We start from the raw sequence: 20,082 nt of genomic DNA, 5'->3' as shown, positions 1-20,082 counted from the left end.
AATACTCAAGGGCTGTCATTTCCCGCGAAATAATCACGACCGTGCGCGAGATAAGGTATTCTCTTATTTTTACCGGCCCCATTAAGGACGTGTTTGCTTCAGCAACCGAATGGCTGTGATTCGTGAGCCGGCAGTATGAAAAGAAACTCTACCAGTCACACAGTTGTGCTCGAAATCATTTCGCAAGAATAAATGGTCTCTCCTACTACAAAGACCATCGTCAAAAGCACACACGTTTTATGAGTTGATTGCGCGTTTTTTTTTTTTTTTTTTGTTTTTTTGTTGCCGCAGATTATTTATTTAACAAATGTTTCTTTTCTCTTTTTTTTCACGCCAGGGAAACTTCGCAAGGGCTCGAACCTCTAAACCCGGGGCCGGGCTTCGCCGCAGGAGTAAGCCTCGGTGCGGCCTCTGCGACTCTGGTTGACCGAGTGTTTGGGGGGGGGGGGAAAGGGGGGAGGGATAAGAGGGGTGGTTTGAAAATGGAGTGCTTGCGAAGATGTGGGAGGGTTGGAAAGGGATGAGATTGGGGAAGAGGGGTGGGGTAAACTATTAATCTGTGCGAAAGCCGCGAACAACCAGCCCTGCCCAGCTCTCTCTCTCTCTCTCTCCCTCTCTTCTCTCTCTCTCTCTCTCCCTCTCTCCTTCTCTCTCTCTCTCCCTCTCTTCTCTCTCTCTCTCTCCCTCTCTCCTTCTCTCTCTCTCACTCTCTCTCTCGAGCAGGTATTTCAGCCAGAGAGGGGGTAAAAGGGGTTGGGAGTGGAAGGGTTAGGGGTGTGTTTTGCCGGACTCATTAGGCGGGCGTGGGTAATCCCCGGCATCTGGCGCCATTCTTCCGCGGGATTATTGGACATCCCTGAAAGAAGTCCTGCGGTTTGTGGAGTAATGGGAAGGGGGGTGTGGCAGGCAGGGCTTTGTGGCGGGTTGCGTCGTGCAGGGGTTATTAGCCTCCCTGAAACTTAGCCGTTAGGGAAGAAAAGTAACTTGCTGGATGTTTTCCGGGTGCTGAAGTAAAATCACCAACGGCCATAACTATTCGGGCTCAGGGACGTAACTAAGAGGGCGTTTTATTTGGGGGTGGGGGTGGGTTTCCGCTTAAACTTGCAAACTAATTTTTAATATATATATTTACATGAATATCGTAGTGTTAGAACACAAAAAAAAATCGTTAGGGGACATAGTGACTGAATTATTAGTATATAAAAATACCTTAAGATACGTGTATATTGTCAAATATTTAAAAACTGGTAATTTTTTTGCCTACTATCCACGATAAAATTAAAAATGAATCACTGCAAAAACTCTTTTTTAAGTTTGATAAAAAATTATGTGGAACCAGTGAAGTTAATTGGTGGTGGCGTTATGAGGTTTTTTCGGGAAAGTTTCTGGTTTGTTTGTTTTAAATAATTGATTGTCTGTAAAGTCGGTTTACGGGCGATAGTTTAACGTGACAACGTCATAAAAAACATTGATGAAATTATTGCATACTTTTATTAATAAAATTTAATCATTTTTATTGAATTATCACTATTTTGTATGGATACAAAGAAGGAGTGAAATGAAATCTACAATTTAATATATAAATTTACTTTTATTTGCACTCATTAATTCAAATATGTTTATTACTTTAACGAAGAGATTATTTTATTTTAACTATAAGTTTTATACATGTTTGCTATTTAACTTCTTCCAATCTGTGTTATTCTGTTAAGGATAGAACGATGATAGGAAAAGTAGGAAACTAATGGGAGTGTTTCAAGTTTAATGTGCCTCGAAAAAGTCAAATCGATAGTTGTTCCAATGTGGAAGAGGATAGATGCGGCGCATGCGTACAATGAGCGTAACGGGACACAGCGCAACGGGACACTTTTTCGTGCGTGCAGCCGGCGTTCATCGATTTATTAGACGATGTCACGTCAAAAAAAGAATTAAGAGGGGCCGCCAATATGAGATATGAGTTCCTATCCCGGGTGGAAACTAGTCTAGTTACGTACCTGTTCTAGTTGAAAGAACGTCTCCTGAGAAGCAAAATAGCGCAGTTGTCTAGTGACAGACTGTAATCCACAAACTCGTGCATATTCAACTCAATCTCGTTAGTTAATTGGCTGCTGTCACACTCCACTTCATCTCCTGGTGACGTATGATCCGGTAAGGTGATTTTCAAGTGTTTGTCGTTCGCTTGTAGTCCTTTAAAGGCGTGTCGGATAACCTGTGCTTCAGTGACAAGGGTCGTGCACTCATTCAGTGTTCGATTATTTGCACGTTTTGCAGGTATCTGGTTTTGCATACTGACTGCTCAGTTTTAATATATACACTATAAGTTATTTATAAAACAAAGAAATTATTTTGAAACTATATCACATAATATATTTTTTTTTGTAAAATATACAAAATTAACAGTGAGAATGGTGCATAAAATTAATTCATACGCGTAATACACAAAACTACTCGTAGTTATTACAAACATGGATTTATAACAATTCCAATTAAAGGACGACAGAACGTGTTAGAAAAATATACACAGAATATTTACTAGCAGCAATACAATTAACAAATATTGGCAATTATGTTTCTTAGAAACAAAACTAGTAAATTGTATGAGAAAACACGAGTATTCGAAAGAGCAAGAATGCGACTGCGCCAGTTTACAAGTGTGCGAATATGCCATCGAGCACCCCGCTCTTGATCGTCACGCTTTCCGTTGCTCTCTCAGCCTTAAGGTGGACCCTCAATGATCCGTCATCCGTCCGTCCGGCATCCGTCCGTCCGGCATCCGTCCGTCCGGCATCCGTCCGTCCGTACGGCATCCATCCATCCGTAATCCGTCCGTCCGGCATTCGTCCGTCCGTCATCCGTCCGTCCGGCATCCGTCCGTCCGGCATCCGTCCGTCCGGCATCCGTCCGTCCGGCATCCGTCCGTACGGCATCCTTCCGCCCGTCATCCGTCCATCCGGCATCCATCCGTCCGTCATCCGTCCGTCCGGCATTCGTCCGTCCGTCATCCGTCCGTCCGGCATCCGTCCGTCCGGCATCCGTCCATCCGGCATCCGTACGTCCGGCATCCGTCCGTACGGCATCCTTCCGCCCGTCATCCGTCCATCCGGCATCCATCCGTCCGTCATCCGTCCATCCGGCATCCGTCCGTCCGGCATTCGTCCGTCAGGCATCCATCCGTCCGGCATCCGTCCGTCATCCGTCCGTCCGGCATTCGTCCGTCCGTCATCCGTCCGTCCGCCATCCGTCCGTCATCCGTCCGTCAGGCATCCGTCCGTCCGCCATCCGTCCGTCCGGCATTCGTCCGTCCGTCCACAATTCCGATTCACAATGATCCGCACGTCAATCATAAAATGTTTGCACTTGGACGTTTTTTTTCAACAGAATAGAAGGCTTGAATTTATGAGGACATTTATTTTCTAAAAGTTTATTAGTTTGACGATCATATACGGCATATACGCTAAGCACGAATAAAAATACTTTTTTTTCAGCTCTGACATTTTTTAAAATTATATATATTTTTTTCAAATTCCGTATCTTCCATTATTTAACCTTTTTCATTAAAAAAATATTTCAAATATAAAACTTTTAAACGTGTTCAAACGCAAGTTAAAATATATATAGAGCAGCTAAACAAATTTTAAAAAAAACTTTAAAAAACTTTTTGAATAGAGGCAATGAATGCCTTTCAGACGTTTCTGAGGTTTTAGTTTCATCCGTCCGTCAGCCCGAAGTGAAAGCTCTTCGAGGTTTTGACGGACAGGTGGACTGGATTCGACTGACGGCCAGATGCGACGGATCATTTGAGTCCGTGTTTACACCGCGGGTTGAGATCTGAGGACGTCACCGCCTCTGAATACCCTGCCGCTGCATACAAGTTCACCGTCGATTATCGCTATTGATAGAGACCGGGAAAATTCGCGGATTCATTCGACGATAGGCTAGAATTCAAACACACATACCTTTTAGATGATTTTGCTGTCGGCTCACTGTTCATCTGGACGAATCTCAACCAATTATAAAACCCTCAACCAAAGAAGGATCGAATCACAGGACAAACCAGATTAGACGACTCACAAGTCGGCAGCCAATGAACTTGCGTTATTTTTCCCGAGTGTACAAGGGAATATGAAGTCTATCCTGAAGGCCATCGAAACCGCGAATTTTTCCGGTCTCTAGCAATAAGTTATACTAACAGGAACAGATATAGTGTTATCGTTAACACGTCACGTGACCATGTCGATGATGACTTGCGTGAATTTACTCCCTATCCAAACCTTCCCATCGAAGTTTTCGCTTCAAAAATCATCTAAAGGGTACATGTGTTTGAATTCCAGCCTATCGCCGAGCGAATCCGCGAATTTTTTTGCCGGTCTCTATCTATAAGACGGAGCATGTGTTTGGTTCGTGACGGCGTAGACGCCCAGTGTAGGTCGAGGAGCAGTCGGAAGTGCGAGGCGCGGTCGGGTTTACCGAGTCGCGTCGACAAATTAACGTGTTCGACTTTCCGAGCTCTCGAGTCGGCGCCGAGCGCCCGCGGAGGAGAACTCGATTATCGCGCCAGCTGCTACTCGGCCGCGTGGAGGGGGAGGGGGAGGAAAAAATACATCCCCGCGAAGATGTTTAATTAAGGCTGCCGGCGAGACAGATGTGATTTATTTCACGCTTCCGTCAACCACGCTTGGGGGGGGGGGGGGGGGGGGGGGGAAATTGTGCTTGTTCTTATGTACACGCTTTAAAAGTTACATTTTTTTTCTTGTTCTAATGAATCCTTAGGACAGCAAATTTTAGTTCAAAATAATTTATAAAAGTGCGTTCGTAATATAGTATACAGAAGCAACAAAGTGTTGAAAAATAAATTGTTGACGCCATGTTTGTTCCAACACAATTTTCTTGGCTAGTAAATTATAGGGTGTAAACCAAAGTTGCTATTATGTCTCGTTATGAATATTCAAGTTTTCAAAGTGTATTCCAAAGTGCATTAAGTTTCATTTGGCCAAACAAGACGCTTGGTACATCCGATATTCACAAAATACAGAATCGGAACTACTTATCCGTAGGGACCGGAAAAATTCGCGGTTTCGATGGCCTTCAGGATAGACCGCACATTCCCCTGTACACTCGGGCAAATAACGCAAGTTCATTGGCTGCCGACTTGTGAGTCGTCTCAGCTGGTTCGTCTGTGATTCGATCCTTCTTTGGTTGAAAAATTTATAACTGGTTGAGATTCGTCCAGTTGAACAGTAAGCCAATAGCAGAATGATTATAAAGGTGTATATGTATTTTAATTCTAGCCGATCGCCGAATGAATTCGTGCATTTTTCCGGTCTCTATTAACAAACCATTGTAAAACTTGTTAAGTGTACAAGGTTCACCTCAGTTCAAAACGAGACACGCATCTGGCAAGTCAAAAAACCGGCGTAGATTCTTCAAAAATTCAGTTATTTGAAATTACGAAGAACCTTTCGTTTATTTGAATTAAATTAGTGTTTGAAAAATCCGTAAATTTGGCTGTAATTTCCAACAGAGTGCAGGAACGTGAAATTAAATAAGGAAAATGCGTATACCTAGAGCCGTGATTACATACTTTGACGTTAGCGGAACGTGGATCCACTTAGCGAAGGGCCTTAAAGTACTGCCGTTGCCATTCGTTCAGCGGCGGCGGCGATTTGGAGATTACATCCCGCGGAATACATTCCGCGCGCTTCGGTGAGGCGAGACATCATCCTCTTAGCGCGCGGATCGGGTTTTAAGGGTTTTTTATTTTGTCGGATTCGGATCCGTTTCCCGAGCGCATCGCTCTCGGAGCTCGGTTATGACGTCGCACAGACGGCCGGGCAGCAGGGCCTAACTGACCAGGAGGTCGGGTCTGAAACTGTCTCCACGGAGGAGTATCCCAGATAACATTGCTCCTGCTATTTCTGGTTGTCTCGCTTGATTTTAATTGAATTATTTTTTTTTTACTCCATTTAATTGTTTAAAAACTTTTTTTCTTACCAAACAAGTACTTATGTAATGGTTTTTTTATGAACTTAAAAACAAATTATTACGTCAGTCCTTGAATGTACTGAAAGCATGGAACCATGTGATACAGTTATTACCTGTTTCGTCTTAAAACTCTTTATTTTTAGAAAAAAAATCTTTAAATCCAAAAAAAACAATAAGAAAAAGACTATTTTTTTTTCATTTATTAACGATTAATTCAAAATTATAGAAAACGTGATTCTATACTTCCAGTGCATTTTAGGGAAAGTCTCCTTCTCTGCGGTCATGGTGAGCTCAGTCCGAAGCCCCTTCGCGGGTGTGGTCAGGCTATCCGCCACACACCAGTGCATTCCGTTAGACGCGGTAGCCTACCCTGCTCGGAAATGTAGCAAAAGAAATCAGCTATACCTACTAATAATATTATATAATATTTAATATCATAAATTCTAAAGTGTGTTTGTCTGTTTTTCCTTCTTTCACGCAGCTACGAAGCAACAGATCGACATGATTTTTTGCATATGGATAGTTTATGGACCGAAGAGTGACGTAGACTACATATAATTATGAAATCCCATCCCTAAGAGAGTGTAAAAGAGGTCAATTCAGTTTTATAATAGAAAAATCATAAAATATAGGTCATAGAGACACAGTGAGTTTGTGTCATTTCTCTATGTCCGCCACACGGTCATATAGTAAGGTCTGGCAACTTCCTATCATTCTCCTTGGCGAAACACATCCGCTTAGTGAAACTCGCGGCTGCTAGCGAACTAAAGGAGCTAATAAGCCGTTTAGTTTAGAACTTTGTCAATAGATGACGTTGCCTTGAATTTTTAACAAGCTATCGTTTGTAGCGTTCGTCACGTCTTGCCTAGGGGTTACCTGCCTTCCCACAAAATGAAGCTGAAAATTGGCGTCCCGGTTTTTACTGATGCGTAACCTTTATGGACCAGATTGTGCAATCAATGGGATTTCAAAATCAAAATTTCCCGTTATTTTCAAGTGTATTTCCTACAGACTTGAAACTCGGAAGTTATGTTCCCTACAATATGATGTGTTTAGTCAGGGAAACGCCGGTTACTTCAGCTAGTAATGATATAAACTAATAATCCTGCTTTCCGCGAATTTTTTTTCTAATTATAATTTTATCACGTTTGATATTTCTTTCCAGTAGGGAATTATGTTTCCTAATCACATACATATTTTTTTTTATCATTTCTGGTACAATATAATGCGTATTTTTATCGACATGTAAGCTGTCACTATTAAAAAAATTTAAGTGAGACTCCAATTTTGTTCACATATTTGACAGAACCGCCAATATTAATTTTTAATATTATTTCATTAACACAACTAACCGTTCAAATCACTGAAAATAGTCTGAACTTCCCTTTGAAAATATGTAAAAATTTATATTAATATTTATTATTCCGTATAAGCAGAAGGGATTTTAATCAACTGTTGGTATCCAAACAAAAAAAATGGTTTACTTATATAGTTTTGGTAGCTCAGTTTGGAAATTTAATTTTTGATCCTTTGAATTTTTCCAATCGTCTAAAAATTATTCTTGGAATCCTTAATTAAAATTGAAAAAGGCTTTATCTTAGGAATGTATATGCAATAATATCAAAAACTTTTTTATAAAAAATTGACATATTAAAAAAACATTTTATTGTAATCGATTCAGCGAAAGAGTTTTAAACATTTTTTACTAATCCAGCTAAACGATTCCAAACCCCCGTAAAATTACAGCAAAAAAAATGTTCCTGTGTAAGAGCTCATCTGCGCTGGCGCGATTTCAACAAAAGAGCGCTACAGCAGGTATGTGCGTGTGCCACCGGCAACAATGCACTCGGAGTCGAGGCAGCAGACAGCAGACACGTAGCAGAACAAGAACAGTTGCGAAGCCCTCCGGCCGACAGGAGACATCAGGCAGACTCCAGGGCTACTCCAGCGCTACTCCAGCGCTACTCCAGGGCTACTCCAGCGCTACTCTGCGAAACCCAGAGCCCTGCACAAAAAAATTGGTTGTCCGTAAAGTCGGTTTACGGACGATAGTTTAACGTGACAACGTCATAACAAAACATTGATGTAATGATTGCATACTTTTATGAATAAAATTGAATCATTTTTATTGAATTATCACTATTTTGTATGGATACAAAGAAGGAGTGAAATGAAATCTACAATTTAATTGATCAATTTACTTTTATTTGCACTCATTAATTCAAATATCTTTATTACTTTAACGAACAGATTATTTTAACTATAACTTTTATACATGTTTGCTATTTAACTTCTTCCAATCTGTATTATTCTGTTAAGGATAGGACGATGATAGGAAAAGTAGGAAACAAATGGGAGTGTTTCAAGTTTAATGCGCCTCGAAAAAGTCAAATCGATGGTTGTTCCAATCGAGTGGAAGAGAGATAGATGCGGCGCAAGCGTACAATGAGCGTAACGGGACAAAGCGTAACGGGACAATGAGTCATCCTATTTCGTGCGTGCAGCCGGCGTTCATCGATTTATTAGACATTGTCACGTCAAACATTTACATATGTGCACACGTCCGTCAACATTATATTTCAAATTTCAAACCCCTTCGGATTAGTGGAAAAATATTACAATGATGAAACTTACTTCTTTTTTTTTTAGTCATGCTAAACTGTTAAAATATTTTAACCTTAAATTTACAATGAACTCTAATTAAAATTATCCAGAAGATTTTTGTCAGTTTAATTATTTATATATATACATATATACAAGTGCTTTGAAAATAAACTATTAGAGACATCTTGGAGCGTTAACCAAACTTTCAAAAAGAATTGGTTAAGTCTACGAAAAAATAACACTTCTATTACATTTATTACATCGTTGACACGTGTTTCGTGTTTAGTAAACATATAAACAATTATTCTTTAACTGTCGTGCTTATTTCATTGCTACTAAAATAATTCAATATTGGCAAAAATTATTCCAAGGTATAATATGTTGTCATTGTACTCAATACACCACTCAGTTAATACACCGTTCAATAAATTCAGAACTAATAATGTTTGTAAAAAAAAATTTTGTGTTATTGTGTTTAAGAAATTTCTACGATTTACTTTTATTTAAAAAATTAATTTTAGGGTTTGCATTCCTCAACTGCACAGTTTTTTTGTGGTCATATTTCGCTATAATGTTGCGTCCCCTGGGAAAGTACTAGCCAGAGGGTTGTCAATAGACAGGGACTTCAATGGGCGTATTGTACACTACCGATTCGTCTGTACCAACATTACAATGTCACTCACACTCAGAGCTCAATTATAAATATTTTTTATAACTGTGATTCGTGAAAAATCGTTAATTTTACCTTTTCAGTATTATTATTTTGATTCGTACACCATTTTAGGGTTAAGGGAACCGTTTTACAAAATTCCTTATAGTTTTGAAAATAAACCTAACGATTAATATCAATTATGTATTTTTATAAAAAGTCAAATTTCCAATTTTCAGTGTTGAAAATGTTGTGTAGGCCCGGACCCTCCCGCCTGAGCCGCCACTGGGCACATGACGTCACCAGCCGGTGTCACGTTGCCCCCCCCCCCCTCCTCCCCTCCCTTCCGTACTCCCGGGAGACAGATTATTACGAGCCGCGGTGAAGCTGCGTCAGGCCGTATTCTTCATGTTGCGACCCTCCTTATTTGTTACTATTATCACGTCCTCCATCGTCTCCCCACTTCTCCCTTCTCTTCCCCTTCTTCCCGCCCGCATTTGAACATTCCCAGCAACGAGTGAACAAACGAAAATTCTAGTTAGCCAACATTTTCTTTCGAAAAGTTAACGACTTTTAGGTTGTTAAGGTTGCCGATAAATACCGCGCAGTTAGCTGATTCCCGAAGAAAATAACAGCGTTAGTTCTAGCACTGAGTTTCGACTCTTTGTCTTCCACGCTTTGAGGACAAACGGCTAATTGCTAGAGACCGGAAAAATTCGCGGATTCGTTCGTCGATAGGCTAGAATTCAAATACATATAACATTATATTGAATTTGCTATTGGCTTAGCCTACTGTTCATCTGGACGAATCTCAACCAGTTATAAACCCTCAACCAAAGAAGGGTCGAATCGCGGACAAAACAGCTGAGACGACTCACAAGTCAGCAGCCAATGAACTTGCGTTATTTTTCCCGAGTGTACAGGGGAATGTGCAGTCTATCCTGAAGGCCATCGAAAACGCGAATTTTTCCGGTATCGACTAATTGCAGCTCCTGCATCGCTACAGGGAGACACCCGGACAAACTGAAATACACAGTCCTATGTATACTGTACCCATGCTTTCATTTCGGCTGATTCGTTACCGTAGGACCTGCCCTTGTTTTTAATGTGTCGATGTGATTCGCTCTCCACTGATGGCTGGTATAGTTTACTGGCTCGCAGTCGTAGAGAGGTGTGGCGGAACTATTGTCAGCCAATCATCAAAGAAATACAGGATTACACGTGTTTGCAGTTCATCCTGCGACCCGTGAAAATACGCTAAATTTTCCGTGTTTCGGGCTTCAATGAGTGCCGATGTTTGTGGGAACGTACATGACAGATATTTTAATAACGTCTAAGCGAAGCATTCAAACCATTGCTAAGAATCTTCACAAAAATTAAAACCCCCTACCAACAAAAAATATTAAATATGCAAAAGGCGTATAGAAGGGAACAAATTAAGGTATGTTTACTTTATATAAAAAATATTTTTTAAATTTTTGAATTTTATAGAATTTTATTTTAAATCGTGTCTTCAGACGTTATAAGTAGGCGATAGGCAGTGTCTGGTCTGAAAGTGTGAGGACTGTGTCAAACATCAGCTTGAGTGTCGTATCTCTTTATCTGGTCTGATAGTGTGGAGGGGCCTTAACAAACAATATTCTGGTTACTGGTTGCAAGATTTCCGCTTTAAGTTTACTGTTGCGTGACACACTTGACCAATGATGCGTCTGAACAAGAACATGTACACTCATGCGATCTTCGTGTTTGCAATGAAGCTGGGGGGTGGGGGGGGGGGGGGGGGCATAATTATTTTGGATGTTTGTCAGCAATTTGCTGTAACCATGAATTTTATTTAACGCAACAAAAAATAAGTAAATTACGTTAAAATTACCAAAAAGCACTTTCCCAGGACACGTCTTACTTACCGGTGAATCAAACTTTTTTTTTTTAAACCTCGACGTTTAGGATTCAGATAAGTACGTAGATATTGTGAAAATTTCACTCAGTAAAATTATTTTTTTTACTGGTTTCACCATCGACAGAGCACCAGATGCTTAGCTTTTCACTTTCGCTGAATCCCACATTTTACACTTTTAATTATTTATATATATAAACACACACATATATATGTGTGTGTGTGTGTGTGTAGTTTTAATCAATAAATTATTATGGATAAAGTTGAAGAAATGTACAGGTGCGATCACAGACACATCTAGGCAGATCACATCTAAGACTACACCTGTTCATCAGACGGAAATAGATGTTGGCCTGTTCCCAAAGTTTAAGCTATTATGTAATGACTCTGGCCTCCAAAGCTTCATATTATATATAGCCCATAATATATACAGTAACAAATATATAGATAATTCAGTTTTTTTATAGGGGCAGAATCTGCATTCAAAGTAAGTACTTAGCTGAAATAAAGAATCCATAAGTAGGTTCATAACAATGTAGTGTATTATAGTTATCGTTGGAATTAAATCAAACGTTTTCCGGTGACAAATGTGACTCCACTGTAATTTTTTTTATAAAAGGAACAAAAACATTTGTATAATATTACAGATATATTTTAAATTTGTAATTTTACGTGAAAAATATTGTATTACTACAAAATGGTGTTCGCAATAATACTGGGTTTGGATTCTTACCCAGGAATTTATGCTTTGTGTTGTATCAGTACCTCCCATAGTTAAAATTAGTTGTAAACCGTTCCATGGATAGCTTTGCAGAAGTAACTGCGACATAGTTAGCATTATACATACAACAAAATTTTCGAGTATTCGATGATTTTTTTTTAATGGTTTGGCAAAACTATGCTTGAATGAAACATCAATAACTAAGTATTTCCACAAGAAATACTAAGTATTATTTCGAAAAAACTATTTTTTATATATATTCAAAAATATCCATAGCCATGTGTTGTACAAAGTTACAATATCTTTCTTGTACTATTACAAACTATTTATTGGCAACTGGTTGCCAAAGGCATATTTTGTAAAAAGTACAGAAAATAAAATTTCATGTGAAAATTATAACAAAATAGAGGGGACTGCACAAAGGAGTTGGAGAACCACATCCCATTGAAGACAGCGCGTATCTAGGACACATTATTCACTCCACCAGTTGAATGAGACGAAGCTGTTCGCCTTGCTTGCTCGCTGACACTTCATGTCCCACACTTGTTTCCCAGAGGCTAGAGAGCTCAGTCGTGTTTTCATTCATCATACCTCCTGCATCACGCCTGTCATGTGCGCAGTTGATACTGAGAAGCTATTCAGGGAACGGTTTCGCAATCGACTTGAACCGTTAAAGTTACAGGAACAACACCAGTGGCGCAACAACAGGGGTGGGGGGGGGGTCAAGGGTATTTTGCCCCCCACCCCCCCCCACCCCTCTGAAACCATGAAGTGGGGGCAAACGGGGGCAAAGAAAGTGCTGTGTAATCAATTTTTAGATAATAAAACTGCTTAAATAGCACCATTTTCCACCTTGAAATACAAATTATTCCCGGGGGAGGACCCCCTGACCCCCCCACTTCAATAGGGGGGATCGATGATTCTTTATAAAATAAACATATTGCCCCTCCTTTGGAAATTTAGTTGTTGCGCCTCTGAACAACATGAAGCATGAATACGCGGGTGATAGCACGTACCCGGTGTTACCACGAACACACTTCCCCCCCCCCCCCTCGACCCTGCCCCAGGAGTAGCTTTGCTCGTCGTTTATCCCTGATCGCCCCCCCCTCCCCGGGTCGTAGCTGCACGCCGCGGGGGGCGGAGATGACGTCATTTGTTACCTGCGGCCGCGAGCAGTATAAATAATCCAGCAGCCTCTGGCCGTTTACGTCTCGCGAGCTGCAGCGAGCCCGCCAGGGAGGTAGGAAGTGATGGATGGTCTCTCCAGCTCCAGGCGGTGCTTGGAGATTGTGGCTGGCGCTCTCTCTCTCTCTCTCTCTCTCTCTCTCTATATATATATATATATATATATATATATATATATAGTTCGTCTTTGCTACGTGAACATCTGAAGCCTAAATGCGAACAACTTCCTACCACGCTCCTTGGATGGAAAGAATTTTGAAGTGGTGAAAAACTTCTTTAGCCGCGTTGAGCGATTTTCGGTAGGGGCAAAACTGATGGGTTCGCGTCGCCGACATGCTGGTGACGTGTTGCGCCTGTGGCCCCCAGGCCACATTTATGTAATTTATTTATTTTACGAATTATTGATTTTACGAATTATTTCCTTTTTTAAATGATTTCTGTTTCTTAAATTTTATTTAGTGTTATTCTGGTTAATTATTTAATTATTGTAACTTTTTTCTTTTATAGTTTTATTCCGATTTGGTGTCTTTCTAGTGTTATTGTTATTCTATATATACATATCGATTGTGTTTTCATGGCCGGCTACTGGGAGCGCGGATGCGATGCACCGATGACGTCATGAGCGGTCGAGTGCCGGCGGGGGCGGACTGAACTGTGGGCCGCGGGCTGTTGGTTTTGGGTAGTCGCCGCGACTGGACGTGTGTTGCGAGGCAGGAGATACGGCTTTTCGACTCTGCACCGGCCAGTCCTCACCGGGGCCTGCTGATATGGGGCCTTGCCTGACCGAGAGGCGTCTTCAGCGGCAAGATATTCGCAACCTACGCTAAGGTAAAGAGGCGACACTTAGCTTTGGCAGTAGCGGGTTGTGGATCAAGATTTGTTATTCAAAAGAAGCATAGTTTTGTGAGGCGAACTTTTTATGAACTGCGTATAACGGTGCAAGCATATGGATTAGACTTTGCCGTTGTATAAAATGGATCAATGCTCCTTGGCTGGACTATGATAAGGTGGAGTGTAGAATTTGATGTTATGCCCTGAAGAGACTTATTTTTTTTAAAATTACGTCTACCTGCGAGATATGCCCTCTGAAGTAAAATACATTTTTACTGCAACCGCCTCTTTGCGATTGAGTGACTTTTTTGCCTGGCGCACTTGACTGAACTAATGCTACGTATTTTCTGAAGGTCACGCGCATCAGCTGTTTGATTCTTGGAAAGCAACACCTGCAGATATTAATGATTGTGCACGTAAATAAACCCGGCTCCCAGTAGGACTCTTTTTGGAACTTTTATAATTAATTTTATTTATTTTATAGTATTTGTATAGTATTTTTATTTTCAGATTATATAGGTATTTCGGATGTTTTGAAGATGGAAATAATAATAAAATGTTGATTGTTGAAATGAGCCAAAGTCTTGCTATATATTTTTGTAGTATTTACGGTTTTTTTCTTAGCTCGACCGCCCGGGTGCGACTTTGTGTGAATTACTTTTTTTCGTTTTTGGTATTGATAGTTACCCAGGGTGAGTCGGGGACGGGACCTCCCTTCCAATGAACTAGGTCTGACATCACTGGTAAGTCATAGCTAGGGAATTAATTTTTACGTAATTTTTACATACCACTGACATATGTTGTGACTAAAAAAAATGATGTAAGGATAAATATCATGCTGACATCATACTGATATAACACCAAAATCATTTTCTTACGTACATTTGACGTATACATGGTGTCATATTACACATTTAAAAACATAGTTTTAAGTTTTCACTTCTGTTAGCAGTTTGACGGTAATTATTTGCTGGAGTGCCATTACATATTTGTTTAAAAGTATTCGCTTCGTGGTGGCAATTTTATACGAATTCTTTCTAGCGAGTTCCCTTTCGAGTTCTTTGACAGAAGACTTCTACCGTTAGCCATTACGGTTTGTTCTGCCGACCAATTGCTAGCCTCTTTTAACGACTAAATGGTTTGCAACCTGGATAAGTATTGACAATAATAACGCGCTTTTAGTTACCAAAATCAATTTGCGAATGACTCCCTGGGGGAAATTGCTGAGTGGGGAAGAGGCTAGATTTACTTCTTACCTCCAACAATACTTTAGAACTCAACTCTAACGATTCCTTGCGAGAGTTTTGAAAATTGTAGGGAAATTTCTATTTTTTTTTTCAAATCGCTGTGTATAGCTCCTATTAAATATTATATATTTATATGATCAACCGGCGCTTCAAATTCTTTGAAACTTTTGCAGAGAAAATTTTATGGAGTGAATGTGCCACGTGTTGTACAAACTATTTTATAGCAACAGGTTTCTTGGTTGAAAAGACCCTGACAGCATGGTGGTGTAGGTAAATGGAGCGGGTGGCCGTTGCAAAGCTGACGTGACAGAGTGGAGATGTGAGTGAATGAAGCGGGTGGCCATGGTAAAGCCGACGTGACAGCGTGGAGGTGTGGGTGAATGGAGCGGGTGGTCGTTGTAAAGACGACGTGACAGCATGGAGATGTGAGTGAATGGAGCGGGTGGCCGTTGTAAAGCCCGTGACAGCATGGAGATGTGGGTGAATGGAGCGGGTGGCCGTTGTAAAGCTGACGTGACAGCGTGGAGGTGTGAGTGAATGGAGCAGGTGGCCGTTGTAAAGCCCGTGACAGCATGAAGATGTGGGTGAATGGATCGGGTGGCCGTTGTAAAGCTGACGTGACAGCGTGGTGGTGTGGGTGAATGTAGCGGGTAGCCTTTGTAAAGCCGAGGTGACAGCGTGGAGGTGTGTGTGAATGGAGCGGGTGGCCGTTGTAAAGCCGAGGTGACAGCGTGGAGGTGTGGGATGGCCGTGTTTAAGCCGAGGGTACAATGTGCCGCAGGTGTGGATCTTCGGCGACGTGTGGTGCGCCGTGTGGCTGGCGCTGGACGTGTGGATGTGCACGGCGTCCATCCTGAACCTGTGCGCCATCTCGCTGGACCGCTACCTGGCCGTCACTCGCCCCGTCACCTACCCCAGCCTCATGTCTCCGGCGCGCGCCAAGGCCCTCATCGCCGGAGTCTGGGTGCTGAGCTTCGTCATCTGCTTCCCGCCGCTGGCCGGCTGGCGCGACCCCTCCTCCGACCCCTCCGACCCCGCTTCCACCCAGCCCCCGCCCTGCCCCTGGATCTGCGAGCTCACCAACGACGCCGGCTACGTGGTCTACTCGGCGCTCGGCTCCTTCTACATCCCCACGCTCGTCATGCTCTTCTTCTACTGGCGCATCTACCGCGCGGCCGTGCGCACCACGCGCGCCATCAACCAGGTGCGTCTACTGCGTCTACTATCCCTCGCACCCCCCGCCACACTCTCACAGATATATACAATCTTGTGTGTGTGTCTATTATAATTTGTGTGCTACAATTAAAATATACTACTCTCTCGCAAACCTAGAAAAAGGATTATATCCAGAGTAGTTTTAAGTAATATACGTATATAACCCATGATAAATTTCTTTATATAAGCTATAAGATAATCTGTTACAGATATCACTTTTCACCTTGGATGGTAGACGATTTCATTTTTTAACACATCGCAAGTTGATGATAAGTCTCCAATTAAAGTTAAAAAAAAAAAAAAACTTTAGAAAATTCAACACCCCTGTTTCGGACCTGAATTTTGAGCAGGAATTTCATTAAAACACTGCCCATTTTTTTGTTAAAATTCATCAAACAGTTAGTACTATAAATTTTATCCTTTGGCTTTGTGAACTTTTGGTTTTGCTCTATCCGCCCACAAAGGGCATCGCCGTGGTTACACGTTTCCGGTCCATCCCACATCCGTTCTGATCACGAAATTACTCTCGCCTAATGCAGAGTACCGAGAAATTAAAAATATATATATTCAAAAACTGTAATCATTACGGTGGCCACAACTGTAAATTTTTTATCTGTGCGTATCGCATTACTTGTAAGGTTTCCAGTGGACCGTATTAGCAATGGACTTGCACATTCCATCAGTCTATCAGTCTGCATCCTAAACACCCCCCTTTGTCCTCTCTGGAAAGCTCTGCCCAGTTGTCATCAGGCTGTGACCAGGTAGGGAGTGGACTATGCAGTCCGTCTCACGCTTACATTGCAGTACAATGTGCATGTCTACCTCTGTTGCCAATGTGGTAACACCCGACTTGTTAAAATTGAATAACTTATTTTGTAATTTTTTTCTTAACTGTATGAGTTAAAATTTTAATTTTTCAATTTTTAGGCTTACATTTTCTTGATTTTTCTTTTCTCTAAGGACATAAATTTGTGTCAGTCGATATTATTATTACATTTCTAGTCATTTTGACCGAGAAAAAAAATGTAATGCTAAACACCAGTTATTAGTTCACAGGAGAAATTATTTGTAGCATTAATAACACGGCATTCCATAAACTTATGTGCTTTGCTCAAAAAGATCGAAATGTTTTTTATTAAATTTTATTTAAACTAATTTAAAAAAACAGTAGACCAACATGGCGTCTTTCGATTCTGAACACTTTAGAAAAAAATTAATATCAGATGAAATACACAAGCATATCTTGATATTAAAAAAATGTTATTTCCAAAAAAAAATTATCATTCCAAATGTTTTATTTACAAGAACTGTTCACGACATGACACAGTGGTGTCCGACAATGCTGCGCCGTGTGGCGTGTGTCCAAACTGCTGCGCCATGTGGCGTATGAGTAGGGGGAGCACACAGGTTCTGGGGCTCAGTAAACAATCAAACAGATGGGTGTGGCACCACCCCAGTGGCCAGAGCGCGGGCCTGCAGAGTTGTGTTCCTGCGCAGGGCTTCCGCACCACCAAGAGCGTGAAGGCCATCGGCAGTCGCTTCGACGAGCAGCGGCTGACGCTGCGGATCCACCGGGGGCGGTCCGTCACGCGACACAGCGGCAGCGGCAGCGGCGCCAGCAGCGCCACCGCCACCACCAACGACACCAGCAGCGCCGGGGGCGGCTCGCCCGGTCCGGGCGCGGCCCCGCCCACCCGCTCGCCCGAGCGCGCCGCCCGCCCCCAGCGCCGCCACGAGAAGATCAAGATCAGCGTCAGCTACCCCAGCAGCGACGCCATCTGCGCGGACGCCGGGGCGCCCTCGCCCGACGGCAGCAAGAAGTCTTCGCTGTCGTCGTCGTCGCCGTCCGGGTCCGTGGCGCTGTACTCGGCGCGCGGGGGCGGTGGGGGCGGCGGGGAGGCGCGGCCCGGGTGCCACCTCCGCGTGGCGGGCTGGCGGCTGGCGGGCCGCCCCGCCGAGGAGCTCTCCCCCTCGCCCACCTTCGACGAGTCCGCGGCGGGTGCGCGCCCCAAGTTCATCTCCAAGATGGGGCGCCGCAACATCAAGGCGCAGGTGAAGCGCTTCCGCATGGAGACCAAGGCGGCCAAGACGCTGGGCATCATCGTGGGCGGGTTCATCTGCTGCTGGCTGCCCTTCTTCACGATGTACCTGGTGCGCGCCTTCTGCGTGGCCTGCATCCACCCGCTCGTCTTCTCCGTGCTGTTCTGGCTCGGCTACTGCAACTCCGCCATCAACCCCTGCATCTACGCGCTCTTCAGCCGCGACTTCCGCTTCGCCTTCAAGCGCATAATCTGCCGCTGCCTGTGCGGCGCCTCGGGGGGCCTGTCCCGGGGCGAGACGGGGCTCGCGCTGGCCGACCGCCGCGGCTCGGACGGCTCGCACCTCGGCTGTCGCGGGGGCTCCGCGCGGGGCCGGTCTCCGTCCTGCAACCACGCGCCCTCCTGCTCGCCCCACTCGGCCGGCGACGACAGCGACCCCAACAACGAGAACTCGGACTCCAGGTGACCCGGGGTCCCGCCGCCGCCCGGGCGCGGCAGGGGCGTCTGACCGCCTCCGGGCGCTCGTGTCTGCAGCTCGTCTCTCGAGCTCGCGAGTCGAGCTCGTCACTCGAGCTCGTGAGTCGAGCTCGTCACTAGCACGTGACTGCCGAGGTCTTGAGTCGAGCTCACGAGTCGAGGTCTTGACTCGAGATAATGAGTTGAGCTCGTGTCTCGAATTAATGAGTCGAGGTCTTGACTCGAGATGAGTCGAGGTCTTGACTCGAGCGCATTGGTCGAGAAGTTAACTCGAGCTCATGAGTCGAGGTCTTGACTCGAGATAGTGAGTCGAGGTCTTGACTCGAGATAAGGAGTCGAGGTCTTGACTCGAGATAAGGAGTCGAGGTCTTGACTCGAGATAAGGAGTCGAGGTCTTGAATCGAACTCGTGAGCACCGAGTCGCTGCCGAGTGGTCCCTGCCAAGTAAATAAAAAAAAAAACAGAACGTAGTTGGTCTCAAACCTGCCCCCAAAACGAGTGTGTTCCATATTTCACTGATTTGATTGAAAGGAATGAACTCGGGATATATATGTGTGTGTTCGAATTAGCTGGAATGCAACGACACTTGGTCTTGTGAAACAGAATTCTGCACCACAACCCTCCAGGACTGTTTAGACTGTTCAGCTGGTCTGGAGGCACCTGCGGATCGTGGTAAAAATTGTTATTAAATAGGTCATTATGTTGCAGGTAATGAAGCCTTGAGTTCTGCCACCTTGTGACACCTAGCACAGACCCTGTCTTTGCGTGTTTTTCCTCTGTGCGGTGAGGTCAGAAAGCACTGAGTCATTTACTAAGGTTCGGTCTCACACGTGGTGTTGCTTTTTTTTTCTTAGGTCTTTCATTTATTTCATGTTTTTTTCGATTCCTCCCTTGCATTTGTTATCTGATTGTGTAATGGGTGTAAAAGGTCGCTTTAAATCTTCGTAATCATCATCATCATCACTTTCGCGACCTTTTACACCAATGATATTACACCAAGTGAACATATGTTGCGAATATTTGTGAAATGAAAACAGATGCAATGAAAGTATCAAGTTAATATTAAAACATACGTATCCCTTAAATAAAGGCAATGAAATATGTAATGAAGGGGAAAAAATCAACATGGTGTGTGACCATGCATTAAAGATCCGAGAAGGTTTCTATCTCTTGAGACTTCAAGACCACACACACACATTCACACACTCACACACAGGGGTCCCAACAGGCCATTA

General features: G+C 43.1%; 1 protein-coding gene across 4 annotated transcripts in view; it reads left to right on the top strand.

Annotated features, from left to right (window-relative positions):
• LOC134537049 (octopamine receptor Oamb) overlaps positions 1-18,933 on the top strand; it is a 189,524-nt gene extending 170,591 nt beyond the window's left edge. For all 4 annotated transcript variants that reach the window (XM_063377275.1, XM_063377273.1, XM_063377274.1 and 1 more), the window contains 2 exons: positions 15,898-16,320; positions 17,829-18,933. In XM_063377275.1, the coding sequence (XP_063233345.1) occupies positions 15,898-16,320; positions 17,829-18,836 (1,431 nt within the window). In that variant the 3' untranslated portion in view covers positions 18,837-18,933. The remainder of the gene's footprint in view (positions 1-15,897; positions 16,321-17,828) is intronic.
• Positions 18,934-20,082: the final 1,149 nt, after the last annotated feature.

Source organism: Bacillus rossius, chromosome 11 (genome assembly GCF_032445375.1).
Source record: "Bacillus rossius redtenbacheri isolate Brsri chromosome 11, Brsri_v3, whole genome shotgun sequence".
In the NCBI taxonomy this organism is placed as follows: Eukaryota; Metazoa; Arthropoda; class Insecta; order Phasmatodea; family Bacillidae; genus Bacillus; species Bacillus rossius.
This window is presented reverse-complemented; position numbering and strand designations above follow the sequence as displayed.